Here is a 24,758-nt window from a genome sequence, read left to right on the forward strand (position 1 = left end):
ATTTTCCTGAAGGTTTTGTAGGCTACAGCATGTCACATAATTCTTGAGCTTTTGTGAAGGTGGTGCTGTCTAAAGTGGTGCCACCCATAACTTAAGTCGGCAGGTTTTCACTATGGGGCGAAGAATGCAAGTGAAAGTGTGCACTGCAGGCAGTGTCACCAGAGGTCATTGTCCCCTTCTACAGCGGGGGCTCCTCTGCTTTGGCAGAGGAGCACGCCCTCCCCAAAATAAACGGTAAACATAAAATTATATTTCTTTTTTCGTTCCCCCGCTAGAGCCAGCCAAGCCAGGGCATTGCCACGAAGACAGCAGGGGAGGAGTAGTGCAGCACTGTATGTGCGTATGACGGTTTGGCCGGCCATCTTAGGCCACCCAAACCGTCATGTGCACTTACGTTTCTCCAACCCAGCGGTGTTGCACAGCCGAATTGGAGAAACAGCACAGACTCGCAGGCAATGTCTGAGCAGCAAACCAAGCCGCTCAGACCAATCCTGGTGGTGCTCTCATGCTATTGAGAGCAGCGCCGAGATTGGGTGGGGAGCCTTTGCTGGTGCCCCAGGGACTGCTGGGAAACCATGAGCAGATAAGAGGAGCACCGAGGTGGACTGCAGCATCGGCAGCAGAAAAGGTAAAAAAAAAATGTCTTAGTATTTCCCTAATCCCCCATCCCGTCCCCCCTTCTCTGCCCCTCCACTTGAGCTTTGCGGCGGACACCACTGCCCTTCTAACAAGATATCTCCTTATGGACAAAAGCCTAATGGGTTGAGAAATTAGATCCTGCCTTGTTCTCTTCATATATGGATGCAGAGAAGTGTGAAATGGGAAGAGGCTGCAATATGTCGTACACAAACGAAGGGTGCACTATGGAACGATATTGTATGCCGGAATGAGAAACCGTATTTGCAGTTAGGTTTGTGATTTCAAGTCCATTACACACCTGCTCTTCGAACGTGTGCTCTCTGATCTGGGTACAAACCATTGCGGTGGGAATCAGCTTCAAACCCAAGACAGCCTGTTCAGATTGATTATGTCTGCATTCTGCATGTCACTTTACTTCATGTCAGATAGAAGCTACATTTCAATGTGAGGGCAGAGCAAGAATGGCCCTAAGAGGGACACCCACAATCCAGAGTACAACTACAGACACCTCTGTTAAGGGACACCAGGGAAGAGAAAGCGTGCAAGTAGGGACTTAGCAAGGCTGGCCTCAATGCAGACTGCCAGGAGCAACAAGTTCTGTATTTCACAGAAAATTAGGCACAATTAATGACTTTTTCTTGTATTTTACAGTGAAAGCATTACAATTCAAACAAACTATTTTCAAAGATATTCATGCCTTGTTTAGGTCTGGCTGAGGACGTTCGGTCGTATTCGATCTCATGTTATAGATTCTTCAACAAATGGTACATACAAAGATAGACTACAGATAGAGTAGGTCTTTGGTTACCAGTCTATGACCCATGGCTTTGCATGTTTTAAGTTCACCATTAACAACGCAAACTTCATCTTCTGATTCCCTTTCATAACATTACTTTTTGAAGGTATGGCTTAACTCTGCCAATACAGTCTATTCATCAGAGGGATGCTACGGCCAGCTCCCACAATGTTGTTGCTCAAGTTATTGATTCATTATGAGACTTTATTTATAAGACAGCTGAGGCAACATGCACAAAGTCGCCCTACTATTACCAAATATTTCTTCTAACAAGAAGTCAGACCTATTGACTTTGCCAATGCCTCTTTTAGTTGTAACTTGCAGATATAGCCAAATAAAGTCAAATTCAAAAATCGCACATTTTTTGAAGATAATTACTTTTTTAAGGATATGAAATAATGGATTGTTGTAAACTGCTGTTATTTTTTTCTTTGTGACGTCAGAGCAGTACTTGAAAATATAAACAATTGCAATGTTGAGCTTCAAGTGGCTATGCCTCTACTAAGTATCAACCCTTGGAGCCCAGGGATAAACGCAGGCTACAATACTCTTCTGCCACTAGGAGTCGCTCTTCTTCAGTACCAACAGGCAGCATATTGGGCGTATGACTAAACTTCCCAAGTAGCCAGCGACGGTGTTGGGATTTTAATAGAAGGCTCTTTTAAGCGGAGACAAAAGAACCTATTGGACTGCTTTGCTGAACTCTAGCTCCAACTCATCACAGCCACTAATGCAATGTCTACTGTCACCTCCTCTGTGGTTTAGTAGCTTGAGAGAACTGGGTTTTACCATATTTAATGGATTTTGTTGTTGTCAATCAGACGCGTATAATTGCATGGGGTTAGCCTTCCTTAGTACCGATTAAGACAGAAACCAGATCCATGTATCGCTCCACGTGCTCTGGTTAACTGTTTTTGGGAAACATTTTAACGGATATTCAACATATCATTTATTCATTCAGCACAGTTGGCTGCATCGTTCTTTTCCAAAAGTTCACCTTTGTGCCAACCTCCTCAACAGATTCCTTGCAGTAACCATTCAAACATAAATAAACTGAACCATGAACGTTTTCAACGGGGCTTTCACTCCCAGGCACAGAAATGTGGTCCGTTGGCTAGACTGCCGGCTTTGGTGCTGGAAACCAGGGTTCGACGCGTCCATATCTTGTGATTCTGGGCAAATCACTTAATCTCCCCGTGCCTGAATGTGTAACGTAACTGGTGCTCATGTAAAGCGCTCCAATACCTTCGGGTCGAGTTCGCACTATATAAAATCTGCAAAAAAGAAGATATATGTGGCCTGAGGGCTGCTGTGTAGGTGGGACAGACAGGCGGCTAAGGCGCCTGTCTACTCTTAGAGCCGCCTAACTGCTCTAGCTAAAACGGAACCAGCAGCCCTAAGGCGAGGTGCTTCCTTGCCAGCATCACAAACGCCATTTTGTCATCCTTCCGATGTCCCCCGTGCAGTACATGTAAACCATGGGGTTGATTGCTCGTTCTAATTCCCCTGGATCAGCATAGCTGATCAGCAACCTTTCTTTTTTGCAACTCAACTGGGGGTAGCAACGTATTATCTGGTAGCTCCTGAGGATAGGTCAGGTGTCTGTACCAGCACTGCTTTCCTAGCTGTAGTTTCAACAATTCTATAAATGAGTAGTGGTGGCCGATGCTCTTTATGGCCAGCAGATGCAGTCACTAGGAGTGTTGTACGATAACCACTTACAGTAACGATTGCCCTAAAATCTTGAGCCACCCCACCATTTTGGCAGGAGTGGGTTTACTTTTATACCTGTACAGTCCCTTTTAGTTACAATAGTGCGCCCGTGGCAGGCTCATGCAATTCCTCGGTGTTATTAATATTGCAGAATAATATGAACGAGTTGCCACCTTCTAATACTTACAAGAGTGGTGTCTTTCTTAGGAATGTAAGTCTGCTAATATGACCTGTAAGAACTTAGGGGCAGATTTATGAGGTTTTGCCGTAGGGAAGCGCAGCAGGCCTTCCTGCTGCGCTTCCCTACGGCAAAAGAAAAGGGCAGGGATGCGCTGTATCTATAAAATGTGGCGCATTCCTGTCCTTGTCCCCTGCGCCGGCGCACAATGGGCTGCCTGCGCCAACGCAGGCACCTCTGCACCTTGGTGCAAGGGCACCTCTGCACCATGGTGCAAGGGTGCCTGCGTTGCGGGGATGAATATTTTTGTATAGGAAGGGAAACCTTTCTGTACAAAAATAATCACAAGAGGTTTTTCCTCTTTGTATGGGTGCTGCAGAATGCAGCACACATAGAAAAAGGAAAAACGAGGAGAAATAAAGATATTTCTCCCCGTTGCGCCTCCCTTACGCCTCCCCTGGGTAGGCGTAAGCTTTTGGCGCTGCCTCAGATTTACGATTTCTCATAAATCTGGGGCAGTGTCAAAAGGCCATGGATGTTTCTGGGAACGCCCCCAGCAACACCCATTGCTGCCCCTTTAACGCAGAACACTGCGTTAAAGGGACTGATATTTATGAGGCAGCATTAAGCCACAAAAAGTGGCTCAGTGCTGCCTGATAAATATCACGCAGGCTTCTGCGCCACGGAACGTCACAAAAAGTGACGTTCCGATGGCGCAGCGGGCCTCATAAATCTGCCCCTTAACATTTAAGAAGGCATGGCGGGGCAAAGGAGTCCTGTGGGGGCAAAGGAGTCCTGTGGGGGCAAAGGAGTCCTGTGTGGTCAGCTGCAGACCCCCACCAAAGCACAGTGTAGGCACTGGGTGCTGCAGCTGAGGACATGTGTTGCCTGCAGATGGAGCAGCCTGCAGCCAGGTTAAACTAGGTGATGGAAGACAAGGACATCAGTGCTTGTAAGGCAGCTCTTGACTATCACAGAAAAACAAAAGACCCCCACAACGACACAAATACACTTACCAATTTTCAAAACATCTCTAATTAGCTCTACTCGTAAACTCTTTTAATGTGTCGTTGAGTTTACAAGTCCTGTAGGTATGCAGAGTACCTATACACCCATAGTGCTTTGCAAACTAACCCTCACAATCCTAAGAAAGGGAATTGGGGAATATGCACTGAAGTAACCACTGAAAATTAAAAGACAAAAGAACATGTTTCTTACATATGAGTGACAATCATATCAGTTACCTACCTGGTGTGAAGGTATCTGCCTACAGCCTCTGAATGGGGGGCATCAAGAGGGAGAGTAGCTCGCAGAGAAGTTTTAATGCAAGGGCAATTTTTGAAATTTTCCAGGGGGGCCCACCTCCCAAAACCCCACGGGAAAGTACATTTTCTGCGTATTTCTCTTTCTCAACATTCACAATATAATTCAATATTGTTAAGTAACATGGGGCATGAGTAGGCAGAAAATGGGTAAACGGGGGCCCCCAAATGATTTCTTGTCCAGAGCCCCCAATGTTCTGTTCAGAAACGTACAATCACACTAAAACAAATCATAGCACAAAGCAGATCAAATGTGCATGTGTCAAGCAGCGCAGCATGTCACTTGTTGGAATTCTTAAAAGAGTATACTTTCCCAACATTAGCTGAAGAACCATGTCAGAGGTGCCACTAACTTTGACAGCTATCAAACCTACAGTCGAATTGGTGACCGGAAGTCAAACAGTGACTCAGATTGTTTTCCAGCCAAATGTAATACACAATATATGAAGGATTGCTGACTCCCCAGCTTCTACCAGTCATAATTTTGTAGGAAAGAAAATAGGTTTCCCCTGTCCACATTTGAGCCAATCTTAGTGGTGGTACCAAACCAGATCGCAACTGCTTAGACCGCACTTCATATAGACTGCTTTCAATGCTAAATCTAGACTATAAGACACTGGCAAAGGTACTTGCGCAAAGAACACTACCAGTGCTATCTGCATTTCTACCTCAAGATTAAAACCGATTTACATTGGGGATAAGTAAATTCTCTAATCTGAGGGAAGGAATACACTTGATTACAGCCTTTCCAGGGGGTGATCAAGTTTCCTCAGTCGCATCACTCGATACAGAAAAGGCATTTGCCCTTGAGGTTGGGTTACCTGTATAGGGTGCTACAGGGTATGAACCTTGGCCCAAAAATTATAGGATGTCTCTGATTATTGTACATGTATCCAACTGCAAGAGTTAGAAGGCAAGAGATCATCTCTCAGCTGGGGTCAGATGGCAGATGTACCAAGCAGGTATGCCTGCTCGTCCCACTTTTATATTCACTAGTGACTGAAGCCCTGGCCTTTTTCGCCTGATGGGAGAGGAGTCGTCATGCTAGGCACACAACGCTAACTCATTAGACGCAGATGATATCCTATTGTACATTAGAGAGCCTGATGCTGACGTATCATCAACATTGACAATGGTAGACAAGTTCAGAGTTTTTTTCTTCGGACTAAGGGTTAATTGGGTGAGGCCCGGTCTGTTTCCTCTGAAACACAAGATGAAGTCAAACAGATGTAACCCATTAAAATTAACCTTAGACACATTTAAATATTTGGTAATAAAGATGTTATATAAAGACCACCCTCCGTGCTTAATTTGTAATATAATAAGTGCTGGTGCCCAAAGTTTTGTTAAAAAGCCTGTGACCAGCGCTATTGCAGGTCGTAGTGACAAATACCAAGGCTACGTAGTTTCAATTTCTCCCCATGCTTCTTCAATCCACCATCAGGGGCCCCCTCGTTCTTTATCTCACTGTTTAAGATTTTTCATCCCTGCTTTCTCCCTTTAATTCTGTTGCTCCATCGGTCTCTCCCTCCTTCTTTTCCTCTACTAGATTTTTTTCTTGACCTGGATAAAATTCTGATGAGGAGAAATAAGTGCTGTTTACCCAAAATAAGTGCCAGTGGTCCCCACCTGCAACCACCGGCTCAAATTAAGCACTGGCCGGTAAAGGAGCTGAGAAAATGATTACATCTGTAACGCTTTGGTGAGCAATGGAACTATATCATAGGTGGTGCTCTCAAAAACAATTACGTTACCCCCACCCCGTACTACTTTGTGAATATACCATTTGTTATTCAGCTGGCAATATTGCTGTCTGGCTTGGCAGAGGGTAAAGGCAGGTGTTGGGAAGCACCCAATATTGAGCTATCTTATGCTGAACCTCTTCCACAATGTTTGACCACTTGGCTGTGCATGCGGGGTAACAAGCCCATCATAATTCCTGCAAAATACGATAAGGCTACTGACAAGTGCAGAAGTTATTCTAGGAAGGTAGGGATCTCCCGACATTGATAAATATGGCACAACACTGCTGGAAACACTACTAAAGAACTCCTGAAACATGGGCGGCATATGCACCGGAGCTCCCTGTGCGGTGTCTCCTTATGTTCCGTAAAATAGCTAAGATTAGAAGGGACAGAGCAAGACTGAAAAGGGCAGTATTAGTAGGAATGAAAGCCCCCTGCACCTTCCAGGACATCAGAACCGAACTCAGGATTCACCTGGACCACTTCCTAGTGTGTAGTATTGTCGTAAACAAGTTCAAGAAACGTGGAACATGAAGATGATTGAGGCCGTAACATCCAAGATCCTGAAATTAACAAAGTCATGTGGCCATGGATGCAAATATTAACAACCTTGTACCAAGCATTTCTCAGCTCCAGCAAACAAAACCTTATTAGTAATAGCTCAAATGGGGAAACAACATTGGATCGAAGTTTATGGCGGAAGACTGGTACCAGTGGAAAAACTACACTGCATCGGTTTCCTGTAATGGCCAATTTAAATTGATTCAGTATATATTTTTACAGCTACCCACCTGACCCCAAATAATCCTACTAAAATGCACATGGGGATCAAAGAATGCCTTAGATGTGAGCAAGATGAAGCTGAGTTCTTTTATATTGTGAGGAACTGCCCGAACCTTAAGTTTTATGGGAAAGATACAACAGACACAATCCCTCAAGATGCAAGACAGTAGACTGTCCACAAGGGTGCTTACTGGATCTAATGCCGAGACCCAAGAAGATGAAGTATACATGTAAGTTACTTGATTTAGCCTTGATTATAGCAAAGCGCTGTATAGTCATTTTATCGACGTCAGAAAGGCACCAGGCAGAAACCTTTGGTTGGGAGAAAAACAGAAGTGGGTGTATGAGCATTGCTTGGTACTGAGACAATTGGATGCACACTTAAGGAGACCTGAGATGCCAACAATATGGGAAACAATACTAACAGAAACAGAGAGGTTTGACAACCACACAGCACCATGAATATTACGTAGAAAGAAAACTGAAACATGCTATTGCAAAGGTAGACAGGCAGAACACTGTTTCCCTTTCATGGCTAGGACTTCAATGCATTCAAAGCATTGTGTGACACGACGCAGAGAAAGGCCTACTAGCAAAGAGGTAAAGATGAAATCCATACTTCAAACTTCATACTTAAAGTGTTAATAATGACCCAAACATTGATTGAAGATGTTACCTTATAAACAACACACTACCTTGGAATCCCATGTAATAACATACTCAATAAAACAACTAAGACGTTCCCTTAGTACTGGCATAGAGCTGGCCCCCACAAAGTTATAAAGTTGCCTCATGTTCAAATGTTATTTGAGATGTCCATTGCTTAGTCTCTATAAAGGGACATAACGAATACTGTTCTATGGCAAATATATATGAGTGATATACCATCCAATAACATAACGCTTTCTGAATATAATAACATTTTTAAAAAATGGTTAAAAAGTACCAGAGTAGGAGAACTCGGCTAAAAGTCTCCACATGTGACCACACACAGAAAGGGACTGGTTCCCTGGAAGCCTGTGTGGCTTGGACAAGGCTGGGTCACGCATGCACCGGAGCTTCATTTTGTAACCTTTCTGTGCTAAGTACAAATAATCTTGATAAAGCAGCACGCTAGCATACACATCCCACGAGTCTAGAGGAATGAGTACTTGGCGTAAGTCTACTAGAAGCTCCAGGAAATCTTTTTTTTTCTTGCATCCAGGAGGTTTTCTTTTCATAAAATAATAGGTTACTTACTTTTGTTAATGTTTTTCTCTAGTGGATACTCTATCTACCTGCAGATTGCTCAACTCTTAAATCTCCTCCTGGTGCTAGACAACATTCGAAAAAGCTGAAATTGTCAGCAGGTGGTGCCTCCGCTAAGCTGAGTAACATATTCTTCTGATGGATACATTTACCTGCTGTTGCCTCACCTCCTGATTCAATAGCAATGCAATATCACCAGGAGGAGGGTCGTAGTACCAAAAAGAAAAGACAACACCATACAGACGATATTCTCCTCCAGACCAAGCTGTGAATAACAACCAGCTAAAAGAGACAGAATAAATATTACGATGTCGTCCAGTACATAGTAGGAATGGAAATTGTCCCACTTTGCAGGAGACCAGGAGACAATGAGATGCCCTACAAACATCAAAGAGATCCACACCCCTGAGAGTGCTAAGTTGTGATAATCAGGCTGGAGGTTCAGAGTTCTGGTATTTTTTCTATTAAGAAAAGATGCCTGAAAGGACCACCAGCCCATAAGGACTCAACATCACATACCGATCGAAATGCTACAAGCAAAGCCATGTCTTTCATAACACCAGGGAAAGACACACAAACAATATCAACCACTGTATTAAAATACCAGAAAGGTGAAATGCTCATAAAGCAGAAACACTGTCAACATGACCACAACAAGACTCAGGCAAAAATAGGTAGATTACTAACCAAAAATAGTCCACATGAAAAATGCAATGCCACGCAGATGGTTTCGAAACCAAACAGCTAACTAAGAGAGTCAAACAGGCCCTACATAGGCCTGAAAGGGCAAATAATAAAACACACATAGAACCCTCCACCAACATTAATAAGTATAAGTAAAAAGCTGTTTATTAAGCGCTCGAATGCCAATGGCGTCTTGGTGCTGGAGTGCGTAAGTAAGGCAAAATGATGGGCTGATAGCTACTCAAGGTTAAACAGCCGGGATTTCAGGGTATCCAGGAATGTCAGGATATCCCCAAAAAGCGCGCAATCAAATATCACTTTATAATGGGCATCCTTACCGGGGAAGCCACCAGGTGAAATGCACCAAAATAACCTCCTGCTATGGGCAGTCCAAAAAGACCTCTCCTATTTAAAGGTACCCAGCATCCTATGCCACCACTTGGTCTGATTACAAGGTAAAAAAAATAATAGACCAGGAACCACCCTTCCATGAAGGTTGGTGCTAGGAGGTAAAATAAGTCAAGCAGAATAAGGCACACAGATCGTAACAGAAAAGACTATTTGATACTACCATGGTGCTTGCTCTGTCTAGAAAACACCTCCAACCAAGCACCCACACTACTGAAACTGCAAAGACGGAGACATGGCACAACCTTTGATACCATCAACTGAATAAAACTTGGTCGGTCATTGAGGACAAGAACATGAAGGAGTAAGTAAGGCTCAACAGATAGGCAGGTACTTGACATTCCCAAAACAAAATGTCTCAGGATCGTGGAGGGCGACCAAGCAGCAAACCTCAAACACAAGGTAATGAAAATGAATGAAAACCCAAGAATTTGATTACTCCCTCCCAATACAAAAGATAGAAGACTTGAACTGATGAAGGCGAAGCAGCCAGTTCAAACAATTGTTATGCCCGATGACCAACATGGGGCCACCTGTGCACCGTCAAGATCTAAACCATGGGCATAGGCATTCAATACACAATACTAATATTAAGCATAGGCAAGGAACCTACATACCCTGAAGTGGGAAAATCTGCAAAACAAACTAATAACCACCATGTAACCAAAACTTAACCCCTGACAGGGATGAAATGGATGGCTGCAATTCAAGCAGCCACAAGATCAAACATGTCGAAACAAAGGTTAAGTTCCCCATCAGAGACCACTGGATATCCTTCATGAAAATGAGTTCCCTTTTAGAGGAACTAAACTCAAATGCATTAGGTCTGGGGTGGTATATCATGTGGTCAAAAATCTCACAATTCAAGAGGGCCCCATAGAGGGAAAGGTCGCAGAGTAGGCTCAGCCCCAAATGCACTGTACCCAAGGACGCAAACACCTTTACGGCCTACTACCCAGGGAGACATTCAGCATGGTCCGACTGGGGAAGCCAGGGATAAAGATACAGACAGATGCTCATACCGATCAGAGTAATTCACAAAGATACTGCATTCTCCGCAAGCGTGGGAAAGTACTTGTCACTAGGGTATCAGAAAGGAAGTTCTGGCTATGCCCCTAGAGCTGCAATAGCATGAAATGTTCAAGTCTAACTCGTATTCCATGGAATATGTTCATCATATATGAATGGCCCACCAATTAAGGCATCAGCATGTCCTCTTACTTCGCGATCCACCACCAGTGAAGTCTGTTATTTGAATAAATAGGAACCATCAGAGGGCGCATCCAGCACATTTGTCTGAACCCTTCCCCAAAGGCCCAAGGAGTTCAACCAAGCATGTCATTGAAGAACAATTGAGAATCTCATAAATTTAGCCAGAGCCAACAGAGAAGACCAGACCTAAGATGCTGTCATCACTAACTATTCCAGCAAAATGGTCTCTCATGTAATCCAGCAAGAGAGAAACCGTCATCCACACCATCTCCCAAAGATCATACGAGTAATGTGCCAGTGTATATGGGCATTGCAAGAAAGAAGCGCCAGACTCCCAGAGCAAAATCTTTTCTTCCACATACATTTCATCGACAATAACTCCTTGCCAGCTGGGAAGGATAGGGAAGGTGCAACATTGAAACTTGTAAAATCTGAAGCCTGTTGTTTCAGGCCCTCTGTATTCGGATGAAAAGATAGGCATGGCAGCTCACCCGGCGCAAGTCGCTGAATGCAAGACAACTCACAGTGGATGGATTGTGCAGAAGTTAGATTACTCCAAACTTACATAACCGAACTCTAAAAAGTCTCATTAAAAGGCAAGAAGGGGTCTGACATAGAACAACCAGTCTACAAAATTTAGGTCGGAATGTACAAACTCCTCAGAAAGTACACGATGGGGGTCATCAGAAGTAGCTGTAGCAGACGTGCTGAAAGCAAGTAGGGTCTGCAAACCAAATCTGGGAACTATTCAAAGTTTGAGCAAGAACAGAGCAAATCCACCTCTACTTCTACCTTCAGGAAACAAAATTCTCAACTGAGACTTGATAGAAGATCATGGCAACCTCCATGGAAGAAATCGGAGTCAGAAACAACATCGTACCATAGAACCCTAAAACCACTCACCACCCTTACACTCCAACATCCCTTAACTGTAAAAACACTTCACATCCCTAAACTCCACTTACAGTAATTGTTCAACAATGTAAAAGATAAAATTCTGAAATAATGTCCCTTGAAGTAAAGCACCGAAATAAATACCTCTAACAAAACTGTTTCTGAAAGTAAGACTTGCAACCATTACATTTACTCCTTAAAAATAAGCATGCAAAAGCCAATTTTGAACAAAAAGACATTCTATGAATTGGTTTCTATGAAATGGTAAATGCCATTCATTCTGAAGATTTTCATTAAACAGTTTAGGTAAAATGGCATCTCAGAAACGGTATACATAAAATAGTTTTTCTATGAAATCATACAATTGCGAGCACAACTGAGGTTGAAGAAGCAGCAGGCAATTTATGGCCGAAGACATAATACATCGTACCATAGAGGGCATAAGTCTCAATTCTAATTCCAAAAGAAGCAGCGAGGCGTTTGGTGGCAGTAGAAAATAACCATTGATATGAAAGTAGTGCCAGGCTCATTAGCAGCAGCACCGATGTATGTTAATTAATGGAAACATGAAAACTGGGAAACTACACTGGAGTGAACCAAATCATGGAAAAACTATTTTAAAGAAAGGCAATCTTAAGGAAATACAAATAAATCGAAAATTAAAGGAACAATTTTAATGGCAAGATCATTTTATGGCAAAATCCAAAATTACATTAAACATGGGTGGAGTTAGTGAGGGATTTTTGGGTTCAGGGATAGGTAATGTTTGGGGTGATGAAGGCTTTTTAGGGGTCAGGAATGTGAGGAGTTCTGGCATAGAATAGGGTTTTTAGGGCTCACTGTAAGTGGAGTTTAGGGATGTGAAGTGTTTTTACAGTTAAGGGATGTTGGAGTGTAAGGGTGGTGAGTGGTTTTAGGGTTCATGGATGGGCGGAGTTTACAGTTTTGAGGGATTATGGATGAGTGGTGTTTAAGGGTGGCGAGGATCTTTTTTTAGTGTTTGGAGATGGGTGGAGTTGGGTGTGGAGAGAGGTTTTAAGGGGTCACGGATGGGTGGAGTTTAGGTACAGAAAGGGGCTTTTAGAGTTCAGGAATGTGTGAAGTTTAGGGGTAGTGAGTGGTTTCAGGGTTCAGGGAGGACTGGAGTTTAGGGTTAGAAAGGACTTTTATGGGTTCAGGGATAGGTGTGCTTTAGGCGTGGTGAGGGGTGTGTAGGGGGCAAGGATGGATGTTGTTTAGGGGTTGTGAGGGAGTCGAAGTGGATGATGTTTGAGGATGAAGAGGAGTCAGTGGATTAAAAGATTTCAAAGTAATTGTTCAACAATGTAAAAGATAAAATTCTGAAATAATGTCCCTTGAAGTAAAGCACCGAAATAAATACCTCTAACAAAACTGTTTCTGAAAGTAAGACTTGCAACCATTACATTTACTCCTTAAAAATAAGCATGCAAAAGCCAATTTTGAACAAAAAGACATTCTATGAATTGGTTTCTATGAAATGGTAAATGCCATTCATTCTGAAGATTTTCATTAAACAGTTTAGGTAAAATGGCATCTCAGAAACGGTATACATAAAATAGTTTTTCTATGAAATCATACAATTGCGAGCACAACTGAGGTTGAAGAAGCAGCAGGCAACTTATGGTCGAAGACATAATAGGAATTGGAGGAGGGTGGAATCCAATCAGAACCATCTCTGTGGTGTCCACATCAGAAGCCAGAAAGGCATAAGTTGATCTATCAGCACCAAATGCAGAGCCAGAGTACTGCTGGGCACTGGCATCGGGTGATATCCACCAATGTAGGACATAGCCCCAAAAAGGACATTGAGGTTAAAGTACTGGAGTGAATCTGTCAATCACAAAGACCTGTCCCGCAATTGGCACCAATGTCTAGGTGGAGATATGTTGCCCTGCCCAGTAAATTTGACACTCTGACTGCAAAGATTTACTTGGGAGAGAGGTTGCAGCATCATACTTATCCTGGGAATAAGATCTGAAGAGATGCCGATGCTCACGCATGTTGCAGCCTACAGATCATGTGATCGACCCTGCCCAACCATCTATGAAAATCAAAGGTAAGCCAGCGTGATCAATGGTATCTCCCAGGCTGCTCCCAGGACCCCTGCTGAGACCTGGACCAGAGTAACTAACAGGAGAGCTTGCTCTCTGCAAGTAACTCAGGAGGAAGGGTTTAGCACGCAGAAGGGAATACCTGAAAATCTGTAAGAAGGGGAGGACAAACGCTAAATACTGGAGCAGGTTAACCGGGAATTGGGGCACTGGACATGTACTGGGTAATGCCTGTATACAACAAAACTAGAAAGGTAAAGCAAATAGAAAACAATAAATAAGAGCAAGCTAATAAAAAAGTAAAGGGAGAAGAACAACAGGTAAGCTACCCTAAATGATAGTTTGTATACTCCATGGAAATTGATTTGTCTATAAGAATAAGGTCTAACAATAAGGCAATAAGCAGTTAACAACACAGTCTTAGATGACACTCAGCAGCTCCTATGGGAGAAGAGCACTGGGTGAGTCTCTGTGCAGGAAGGCATGAGCCCTAGAATCCACTGACACCCACTGCTAAGAATAACAAAGAAATATTAAAAACAAGAGAGGACAAAGGGAACAGAGATGGAGGAACTGAATAGAGAAATAGGGCTCAGGGGAAAGGACAGCATTCTAAGAAACTCTAACGAGACTGGAAGTACACAAATCAAGTGATACTGAAATACAGGACAAGGAATGTGCACACAAAAAAGGACTGGGCTGGAAGTATGCAGACTGAAACGAGGAACATTGAAATTACAACAGAGACAGAGGAACTGTAACAATCAGAACCAGGGAGAGAGAAGTAGTAATGCCAGTAAGGGGGAAAACAAGCAATTAAAGAATGTACAAAGCACAAAAAAAGTATGAGAAAGCTTTAAATCAAAGCGGCAAGACAGCACTGGTTCAACAGTAAAAGAGGTTGGTTGCCCTAAATGCCTTAGCACTGAGGTAGTACTTTAGTTATAGCCAGAAGCTCAGGAGATGAGGACAAGTGCAGGAAGAAAGACAGGTGATAGTCTCGACTAGGTGGAAAGGCTGCACAGGGACTTGGAGAAGGAAGGATTAGGAAAACCAAGAGGCACAAGAAGGGGAACATAGAAACCAGAAACTAAGTGTGGATCTGAGCTAAGAAACAGATAAGTCCAGGATTTGATCTAGGCAAGGTCTGGGGACAAAAGAAACTATATAAACCATGCATCAGGATGGAAGTGTGGAATCTAGGACTTGAGTGATTTGTCAAGCAAGGTCTGCAATTTGTTAGTTAGTGTTAAGACATAAACTTGGGAAAGGTAGAACTTTACAGGGCCTTGATGAGTGCCTTCTAATATCAGCATGGCAGAACCCTAACATCCACGCTTAGAATCCAGACTCAAAGGAAATATGTTGTTTTAATGGCAGGAGTGGCACCTGACCTCTTCGTCAAGGATATTCAAGAATAGTGAATCTGCAATTGAAAGTATTCATCAAAAAGGTAGATGAACTTTGCATGCTTTTGGTATGCTCATTGGGAAACACTCGAGCATGTAAATAGGTTAAATTGCCTCTGATGTGTATGGGTAAATTTTTAATTCCTAGTGTGAAGTAAATGTACTTGATGAAAAAACATGCATTCATTTAATTAAATATATACTCTTGGAGTCTACAGGTAAGTCTTTGAACACCGCTTAGCTTTAATAGGCAATTCACGATTGTAGGAACTGTACTGGTGAGAAGACTGGTGTTTAAATCTAGCACAACATTCAAAATCATTGTTGGATTAAAAAGTTTGTTTAGTGTGGCATAAAACTCTCCTAATTGTGTGAATAGGCTGCCTGGCTGCACCATCCCATTGTCCTGATGTTGCAAAGTCATGAAAGTAAACAGAAGCAGATTGCTAGGAGAAAGCAGCCTGGATTTTCATTAGCAAACAAGAAAGAGCTAATTTGATGCTTGCTTGCCTTTTAGCACCACTACAATGACAATGAACATGCAATCTGCCTGCTGTAAAAGACTGATGAAATGTTGTAATAACAGAGTAGGCTATATGATGGGCCTCGCATTACCCTACTAGGCTGGAGTAAATAAATAAATATTTTAACTTGGACCCCAGCTGTTGAAAATCAAGTGGTCTAATGCCAATACTAGACTGCAAGTGGTGGGTGAGATCTCTGACCGATCAAGTGCTCAGTGCCACCGGCCACACTGCCACCTTTTCAGATAGCGAAAGTCCTATCTTCAATAGCAGAGTAATGGTAGTTTTCCAAAAGTGACGCCATTTGGAGACAACACTAGGCTCTCGCCTGAACAGTCCAGACACCACTAACGAGGGCATAATCAGGTTTAACTGTTTTGGCAAACGGATTGCTTGAAACAGCTATACTGAAAAATTGGTTGTTGCATGAACACTGTAGAATTGTAACTTAACTTACTTAACATTCTTCTTCTTCTTTCAACATCTGAATCGCTTGGATGACTGGATAGAAAAATACACAAGACACGTTGTAAGAAGTATGTTCCTCACTTTTCAAAAAAAGAGACAACATTATGCCCATCAACAGGGCTAGTTTCAATTTACAGGACATATGGTGCACTGCTTTAATGTCAAGAGACTAGATAGAACGGTGACCCTCATAATCAAGTCCAATGCGAAGGGAAGGGTAGTTTGACAGGTGGTTGATCGCTGAAATACACACACACCGAAAGACCTCGAGCGTCATATAGGGCCACTAGAAAAAAGACCAGAAGAATTGAAAAAGCCAATTGGTCCTGCTTGGTACTGTAGAGCGAGCAAAGCATCGGATTGGCCAATGCCCGACTTGCCATGTTCAAAATATAGAAAGCAATGAAAATATTGCTTTTCATACTTTCAAGAAAGTACGGCATGGATTGCACCACCAACAAACAGATTCAGTCATGTCAGTGAAAAATTAAGACTGCCTAGCAGTCAGTCAGGTCAAGATCACCTCTGAGAACTGAATTGAGTGAGAGGTCTGAAGATGCTTTTTCATAAAAATCCCCAACCCCCAATAATAAGGATAAACCCAGATAAAATTAGCAAAAACATACATTTTAATAAATACAGATGAAATGACAAAACAAATACCATTAAACGAAGAGCCCTAATTTTATTACAGAATAGTGAAATTTTCACATTCATAAATCCAGAGTAAGAAGAGGCTTTGTAGATGTTTTGCAGGTTAGATCCGTAGCCAGTGTGAAAATCAACAAACCTGTAAGTCTGTGGGTATTCATCAACAAGTTCCAGATAGTTCCCCAATGTGGAAAAGCAGGCAGATTTATTCCCAGCAAAGGCTTGAGTAAATGTGTTTCTAGGATGAGGATGGCAAAGGAGCACCCACTAAAACAGAAGAGAAGGAGGAGGCCTTTCTGTGTCCTTCAGAGTGGAATGTCTTAATATGCAAAAGCACATTTGTGTTGCACTACCACATGTGGGATTGTGATGTGGGTTACTATGACATGTGGAAATAGATAGGGGGGCTATTCACAAAAGAATTTTGAAGCACCTAAAGTAGTATTCTATTAATACTCTTTTTCTCTTACATGCCTTTGTGATTTGGCCAGAAAATATCTACAAAACGGGAATAAAACAAGAGTATTCATAGAATATCCACATGAAATGAGTGTGACTAGAAAGGACTACGCTCTCTTTGTTCTTTTACCAATAGGTAGTTTCATGTTTGTTTTTGGGCCAATTCCCCAAGACATATGTTAGAAATGGAATCCCTGGTTGGCTGAGGTATGCACCCAGACCAGGCAAGAACCATCACTCTAATCAGGGTAAGCTAGATACACAATAAAAGATAACCTGTGCTCACCCTCTGGTAGCTTGGCACAGAGCAGTCAGGCTTATCTAAAGAGGCAATGTGTAAAGTATTTGTGCAACACACACACACAATGAATACACCACAAAAAAAGACTCCACACACGTTTAGGAAAATATATTATTATATTCTGAAAAAAACAAGAACAAAAGGACCAAAATGTTATGTTATGTTATCAGGTTTTATAACGTGCACAGCTACTCAAAAGTTGTCCCGGCGCGGGCCCTGAGTAAAACAGGGAAGGAAAACAGGAACCAAAAAAGAACTTCAGTTAAAAAGGAAAGTTTTATGGTTTTTTCTGAATTGAATGGGATTTTGCAGGCTCAAACAGGAGAGAGTTTCAGGCCTTGGCGGCTAAGTAGGTCAAGGAACTGCCGCCTTTTCTTTTCAGGCAGTATCTGGGCATAGATGCCATTGACATATTAGAGGAGCGCAAGTGTCTACTGGGGACGTTGAACTGAAAGCGCTTCCTAAGATAGACAGGGCCATACTCGTATAGGGCAGCGTGGGCCATTACCTGGGCCTTAAACTTGACGCTTGTTCTCACAGGAAGCCAGTGCAGACTACGCAGATGTTGCCTAACACTCATAGGTTTGGGGAGCCCGAGAAGAAGTCTGGCAGCTGTGTTTTGGACCACCTGCAGTCTATCCAAAAGAAAGCCAGGGAGACCTATATAGAGTGTATTCGCATAGTCGATACGGGAGGCGACCAGCGCACGGGTAACCGTTTCCTTAGCCGCTAAGGGGAGAAAGGGCAAAAACCTTTTAAGTAGCTTCAGAATACCAAAGCAGGTACCAGTCAGCTTACTGATTTGGCTACTGAAGCTAAATCTTTCATTGAACCAAATCCCAAGGTTCTTGACTGGGACACCCTACGGCGAGGGCATGGGGACTCCTCCGGCAAAAAAGAGCCAGAACAGAGGGGGAAACGCACCAAAGAATAAAATCTCTGTTTTATCTTCATTGCACTTGAGCTGGGCCGACGTGAACCAATTAAACACAGCTGTAAGACAGGTTTTAACATGATCAGTAGACAACTCATGCTTATTCCAAGTAAACAGAAGCTGAGTATCATCAGCATAGGTGACAACTTTGGCACCTAATTCCTCTGCCAGCTGAATGAGAGGAGACATATAGATGTTGAACAAAAGCGGGCTTAACATGGATCCTTGAGGTACTCCAGTTCACAGTTCTTGAGTGTTGGACGTGAACGGGGGGATCCAAACTCGCTGAGTTCTCCCTTCCAGAAAGGATTTAAGCCACTACTGCCCTGCCGCCCATATCTAAGGCTTAGCGAATAGCTTCAGAAATATCCACCAGTGCAGACTCCGTACTATATGAGGCTCTAAAGCCAGATTGGGACGGATGAAGGAGTCCGTGTTGTTCAACATAGGCAACTGCTTATTGACCATTTTCTCACACACTTTAGCAATAGCGGGGAGAAGCGAAATCGGGCGATAGCTGGCCGGGAGATTGGGATCGAGGGACACCTTTTTATAAGGGGAACAATCAGGCCTGCTTCCACGCAGGGAGAACTATGGCCGATGCCAAGGAGGTGTTGATCAACTGATTCAAGAAAGGGTTGATAATGGTGGCAGCGCTCGCCAAAAGTTTGGAGGGGCACAGATTACATGGGGAGCCTAAATGAAGAGTGGACAAAGCGGCCATGGAGTCTGCTAAAGAAATTGCCTCAAAGGTAGAGAGAGACCTCGGAAGGAGGTGAATCCTGTAGAGGAGAGGGGGTGGGAGAGGCCTGGGTATCCTGATTGCAAAAGTAACATTGAAGTGTTTTTACCTTATTAATAAAAAAGTTGGAAAGTTCTTCACACCATGAGAGCGATGGAGCATGGGCATTGGTCATGACTTTAAGTGTCGTATAGCTTTGAACAATCTGAAAAAGCTCTTTCGCATTATTGCCAGCCAAGGCAATTGGTTCAGCATAGTGCAAGCGTTTAGTACTTATACCCAAAAGTGCCTTTGATGTGGGGGGTGACTTCAAAGCAACTCCCTGAAGTGCACAAGGATCTCTTTCAACCCAGTCCTGTCAGCCAGGCTATCTGTGGGGGGTAATCAGTCCTTTTTGTGAGACAGGACACAGCCTATTCAAGTGAAGTGTTAGCTCCTCCCTTCCATCCTCCGGCAAGTGCATCAGAATGCAGATGTATGTAGACGGGTACTCAGACACACCTATCCTTCCTGGGGTGTGGCTGTCTAGAGGGAATACCCAAAGTGTAGTTGTCACCCACTTCAGACCTGCATTGGAGACAGGCTGTAAGGTACACAGAGCAGCAAGTGCAGAGAAATGTCCACTTTTGAAAAGTGGAATTTCTAGAACAGTAATGTTAAATTCACCAGGAAGGAGGATTTATCATTACCATTCCAAAGATATGAAACATGAAAACGCTACTCCTCTCTGATCAGGAATTACAGTCTAAAACGTGTATTAAAATATTCCCAATGCTAGCCTATGACAGGGGTAGTTCAGTTAAAAAACGAATTTGGGTGTTTGTCACTACCAGGACATGGAAAGATTAAACACACGTCCTACCTTTAACTTACATGGCACCCTGCCCTTAGAGTTACTTAGGGCCTTCCTTAGGGGTGACGTATTTGTAATAAAACGGGAGTTTAAGGTTTGGCAGGTAGTTTTAAATGCCAAGTCGAAGTGACCCTTCAATGGCAGAACTGAGACATGTTTGAAATGCTACTTATGTGGGTAGCACAATAAGTGCTGCAAGACCACTATTATTGACATGCAGGCCCTGGGTATATGTTCTACCACTAACAAGGGATTTACTAGTAAATCAAATATGCCAATCAGGTATACATCAATGACACCATGTTTAGGGTAAAAGGACATGCACTTTAGCAGTGGTAAAGTGCTCAGAGTCCTAAGACAAACAGAAATATTCAGCAAAAACAGGAGGTTAAAGGTAAAATGTCTGGGGAAAGACTGCCCTATGGATGACAGGTCTAACAACATGTAAGAGTGAGTTAAGGAGTACCGCTGTAGTGCTACTTCCCATATTCACAAATGCTTTTGTGAATCAGTCCCTTTAATCTTTGATTACTACTGCACAGCTGTGAGTGTTGCCCACTTTCTAGATTTTGAAGACTACTTTTTGAAATCTATGTAAATTCCAACCTTAGCAGAAATTTGCTCCAAGCACAGAAGTATCCTAAAGTCAGCATTTTTCTGACTACCATTTGTTGAATGCCCAGTGCATGCCTTCTGCTGTCTTCCACATTGTTTTTGAAAAACTGTTCAACTTACTTTTTAGTTTGCATGGCACCAGAGTATGAACCACTTTGTTTCCATCCCTGTGTGACTGCAAATGATCACCCTTAGATGCCTTCTTTCATCCCTGATATGGACCACAGAAAAGGAACTACGTTAGTCAGGACTGATGTGCTACTACCTCCACTAAATCAAGCGTGGCACATACTGCAGTAGATTCCCATGCACTGCTATAAGAAACCATGATGCCATGACCCTCATGGAACCACTACTGCCCAAACTGGCTTTGATATTGAATATGACCTTGGGTACTGCCCATAGTTTAACAATGGAACCAGGCTCACCCGTGAAGGATTTTGCCTTGAAATTAAAGACAACTTCTCACTTAAAACATTCCTTAGATAAAATGAAGCCAAAACAGCATCTATGTCCCAAACCACACTGTTTCCAATAATGAGAGAAGGTGGCAAGGTATGGGATCCGAATATCATGAACATATTACTGTGTGATAAAAAAAAAAGTTGTGCCCTAAATACAGTTTACAAAAATACTGCCCCATTGGAATTAATATACTTTCTACATCCAATGGGGTAATACTTTTGTAAAGGATATTTCAGCCACAATTTCTCTGTTGGACAGTAGTTTAGCCAACTACATTTGGATATACAACTGGTGGCAGAGAGTCTGCTCGTTTTATGTGATTAACTAAGTTGTTACTTTGCAGAAACAGCTACAAAAGAGATAAAGCCAGTTAATTTATTCCAATGTGTTTTATAGTACAAGATAAGTTGGCTTGAAGCCATTTCAGAATACTTTGTTATGCAAAAGTCTATGTGGGTGTTGTAGGTGAAGTCCAGTGTAGGAGCATATTCTATGTTGTGGTCTTTCCAGAGAAAGGCAGTATCTTACTGTGTGACTTGAGAGGGAATAACTATGGGGTCTGCATGGGGAGGGTTGAGGAAGTAGAAGACAGAAAGAGTGGGTCCTGGAGACGGAATGTGTTTTAGATCTAGCCGCGATGAAAGGGAACAAATAACCTGTCCTGGGTGAGTTTGTGATTGCGTTCTATAATACCATTCCTAAATTGAAGGCTGGCTTAAGCGGCTTGTGCAAGGCAACTGATATACAGCATTACATTTTAAAAAGGCCAAAGGCCAAACTAGGTATGAGAATCGGGCCCACGGATGTCACTTCACACAAAAGATAATGTGCTAAACCAGTTCAGAAATGCTCAAGCTCCATGAGTTGCAGGTTGGTGAATACTGTTTGCCTGTGCGGGAAACAAATGCTCTGCAGATCACCAAAAAGTTAGTTTTTAGACTAATCCAATTCACTATATGCACAAGTTACATTGTAGAAAAGCAATTAAAAAAAACCGGTTTACTTTATAGTAATATTGTACAGAATATGAAGAGATCGATGCAGACTAAGTCTGTCTCGGAATTTAGGAGAGAAGCACAAATTCAAATCACTTCCATGTTTCCCAACATAATGCACAGAAACCATGATCATATTCTGTGACAGCATTATTTCTGCATTTTGAAGGAAATACATAATCCATAATCAAACAGGAGCTCTGGCGTCATCATATATAATAGTACACGTTTGTCTGATCAGCTGAAATATTTAAAAACAAAGGCAAGGAGGAAGTGGAATCACTACAGCAAAACCTCACAAAATAATATGAGTTGTTAAGGACAATGCCCAAATCAGTGATGATCTCTGAACATACAAATGCCAGACAAGGGCTGTCAAATAAATGCAGATGTTTACATATGGAGAAGAGTTAATAATCACCTACTGCTTCGTATGTACGTTTAAAGATTACGCATTAAACAAATACTACTAGTGGAAGAAATACTAGCTGGAGAAGTGGTTGGGCTAGCAGATGGGGCACTAAAGTTTATGTTACCAGAAAATGTAGTTGCAGGCAGTAAAATGTTCTAAAATTTGATGATAAACACAACTTAACAGCATCTAAAATGAAACAGTGTGCAGACTAAGGATTGATGCCCACTGATAGACAGGCAAAAGTAAAAACCAGCAACCAGCCCGTGTAGGGATGGTGATACTGGGAAATGACACAGACCTGCAACAGTTCATCCTCAGTTAAATGTGTCCCTCTGATACATTGGGCACATTTGTTTCCTATCAGAAACATCATCAATTGCTACCTCTAATCAACAGTCAAAAACAGATGCTTGTCATATCATCTAATACAGTGGTTCTTAACATGTGGTTTGATGACCCCAGGGGGTCCCCCACGACTACTCAGGGTGTCCGTGACTATGTTATTAAATTAAATAACATTAAAATTGATACATTACATTTTAATTATATATGTCTATATTAAGTATAGATAAATAAAGAAGCAACATTGAAAATGTGAAGACTATTTCTATATTGGATTGTGAAATAAACAAAATCTTTAAATATCTGAACATGTGTTTGGTGTATACTTGGTTTTTGTATTTTTGTGTATTGTTATGAAGTTCAAATCATAGAAATTGCTTAGGATTCCAGTAATCATTCACTGGGGGACCACAGATGTCAAAAGGATAAGAACCGCTGATCTAAATGGATAAAATAAAAGGAGAAAGTACCTGGAAGCTCACAATATTCAATCATGTTCAGGCATCTTACACTTGATGTGATCAGAGCTAACATAAAGGGTTTGTACAGTACGAGAGGCTTCAGTCTAAGGTCCAGGACTCCCATGAAAGAAATCAAAACACGACTATGCCAAAATGTAGTTGTGTTTGTATGTTTAATGTATGTAGCTGAGGTTGCCTCCCAAACTTACATGTGGGGAATACATTTAATTCTATGTCAGAAGCCGAAGGCGAAGATTAGGCTTTACTTTCTTCATTTTATTCTGCAACAGCCAAGTCAACAACAACATAACAATTAAAAAACTTCATTTCCAGGAAACAATAGAGAAAAAATTAAAGCAATGTTCTTTCAATGGGAACCCAAGACTTTCCTCATCCATTTTAGTCCCTCTCTCTTTCCCTCTTCCTTCGATGCTCCCCAGACGACATGAAGTTAACTATTCGTATTCTGGTCCCTTAATATTGTTTCTGTCAGATTAGAAAGTGTTTAGACGTCTAACTCCTCTGTTTTCAGGTAAGGCCATGTTGAGCCTCGAGCACGGCCACAGGAATGCTTTGTCTCTCCTTTTGCTGCCGTTTTCACAGTTACATTCTGTCAGCAGAGGTAGGGTGCCCTGCAGTCCTCCGACCGCTAGAGTACGCACGCCCCTCATGTATTGGCGCAAATGCTCTTTCAAACCCATGTGGATCAGAGCACGTTTCGGCTTTTCCAGCCGCTGCCGAGTGCCTCTGTCCACGGTGCGCTCTGGTCACTCTCTAAAGAAGAAGGAATATGCTACTTACCAGTATGCATCTGTTCTTGGCATGTAGAGCTGCAGAGTTGTACACTTTGCATAGATCGCCATCTGGTGTTGGGCCCGGATGTTTGCAGTTTGTTTTTGTTCTTTGGACAGTCTTTGGAAGTCACGAGTTCGGTGACTCCTCCTTCGGTCCGTACTGCGCATGGGCTTCGGCTCCATCCTCAGATTGTTTTTCGCCAGCAGGGAAATGATGGAGCGTAGTAATAACAGTGACAAACCCATGTGTGTTGTATCTAAATAAGATAGACTGGAACGGATACAGGTAGCCGGGGAGGCGGGTGGGCGTGTACAACTCTGCAGCTCTACATGCCAAGAACAGATGCATACTGGTAAGTAGCATATTCCGTTCGAGGCATATGAGCTGCAGATTGTACACTTTGCATAGATTATATAGCAGTACCCAACCTTAGCGGCGACCACCGGTATCCGTTGCAGCGGTTTGAAATAGTGTCTTTAGTACAGCCTGGCCCACACTAGCTTGTTGCTTGGAGTGCACGTCTACACAGTAATGTTTTGTGAAGGTGTGCGGTGTTGACCATGTGGCTGCTTTGCAGATGTCATCTAAGGGTATGTTCCCTAGAAAAGCCATAGAAGCCCCTAACTTTCTTGTAG

At 42.6% G+C, this 24,758-nt stretch overlaps 1 protein-coding gene across 1 annotated transcript in view; it reads right to left on the minus strand.

The window, feature by feature from the left end:
• The window catches only part of LOC146789534 (uncharacterized), a 317,842-nt gene that overhangs the window by 28,470 nt on the left and 264,614 nt on the right, over positions 1–24,758 (minus strand). Inside the window, exon 17 of the mRNA XM_085631700.1 lies at positions 16,085–16,128. Coding sequence (XP_085487826.1) covers positions 16,085–16,128 — 44 coding nt within the window. The remainder of the gene's footprint in view (positions 1–16,084; positions 16,129–24,758) is intronic.

Source organism: Triturus cristatus, chromosome 10, assembly GCF_964204655.1.
Source record: "Triturus cristatus chromosome 10, aTriCri1.1, whole genome shotgun sequence".
NCBI lineage: Eukaryota > Metazoa > Chordata > Amphibia > Caudata > Salamandridae > Triturus > Triturus cristatus.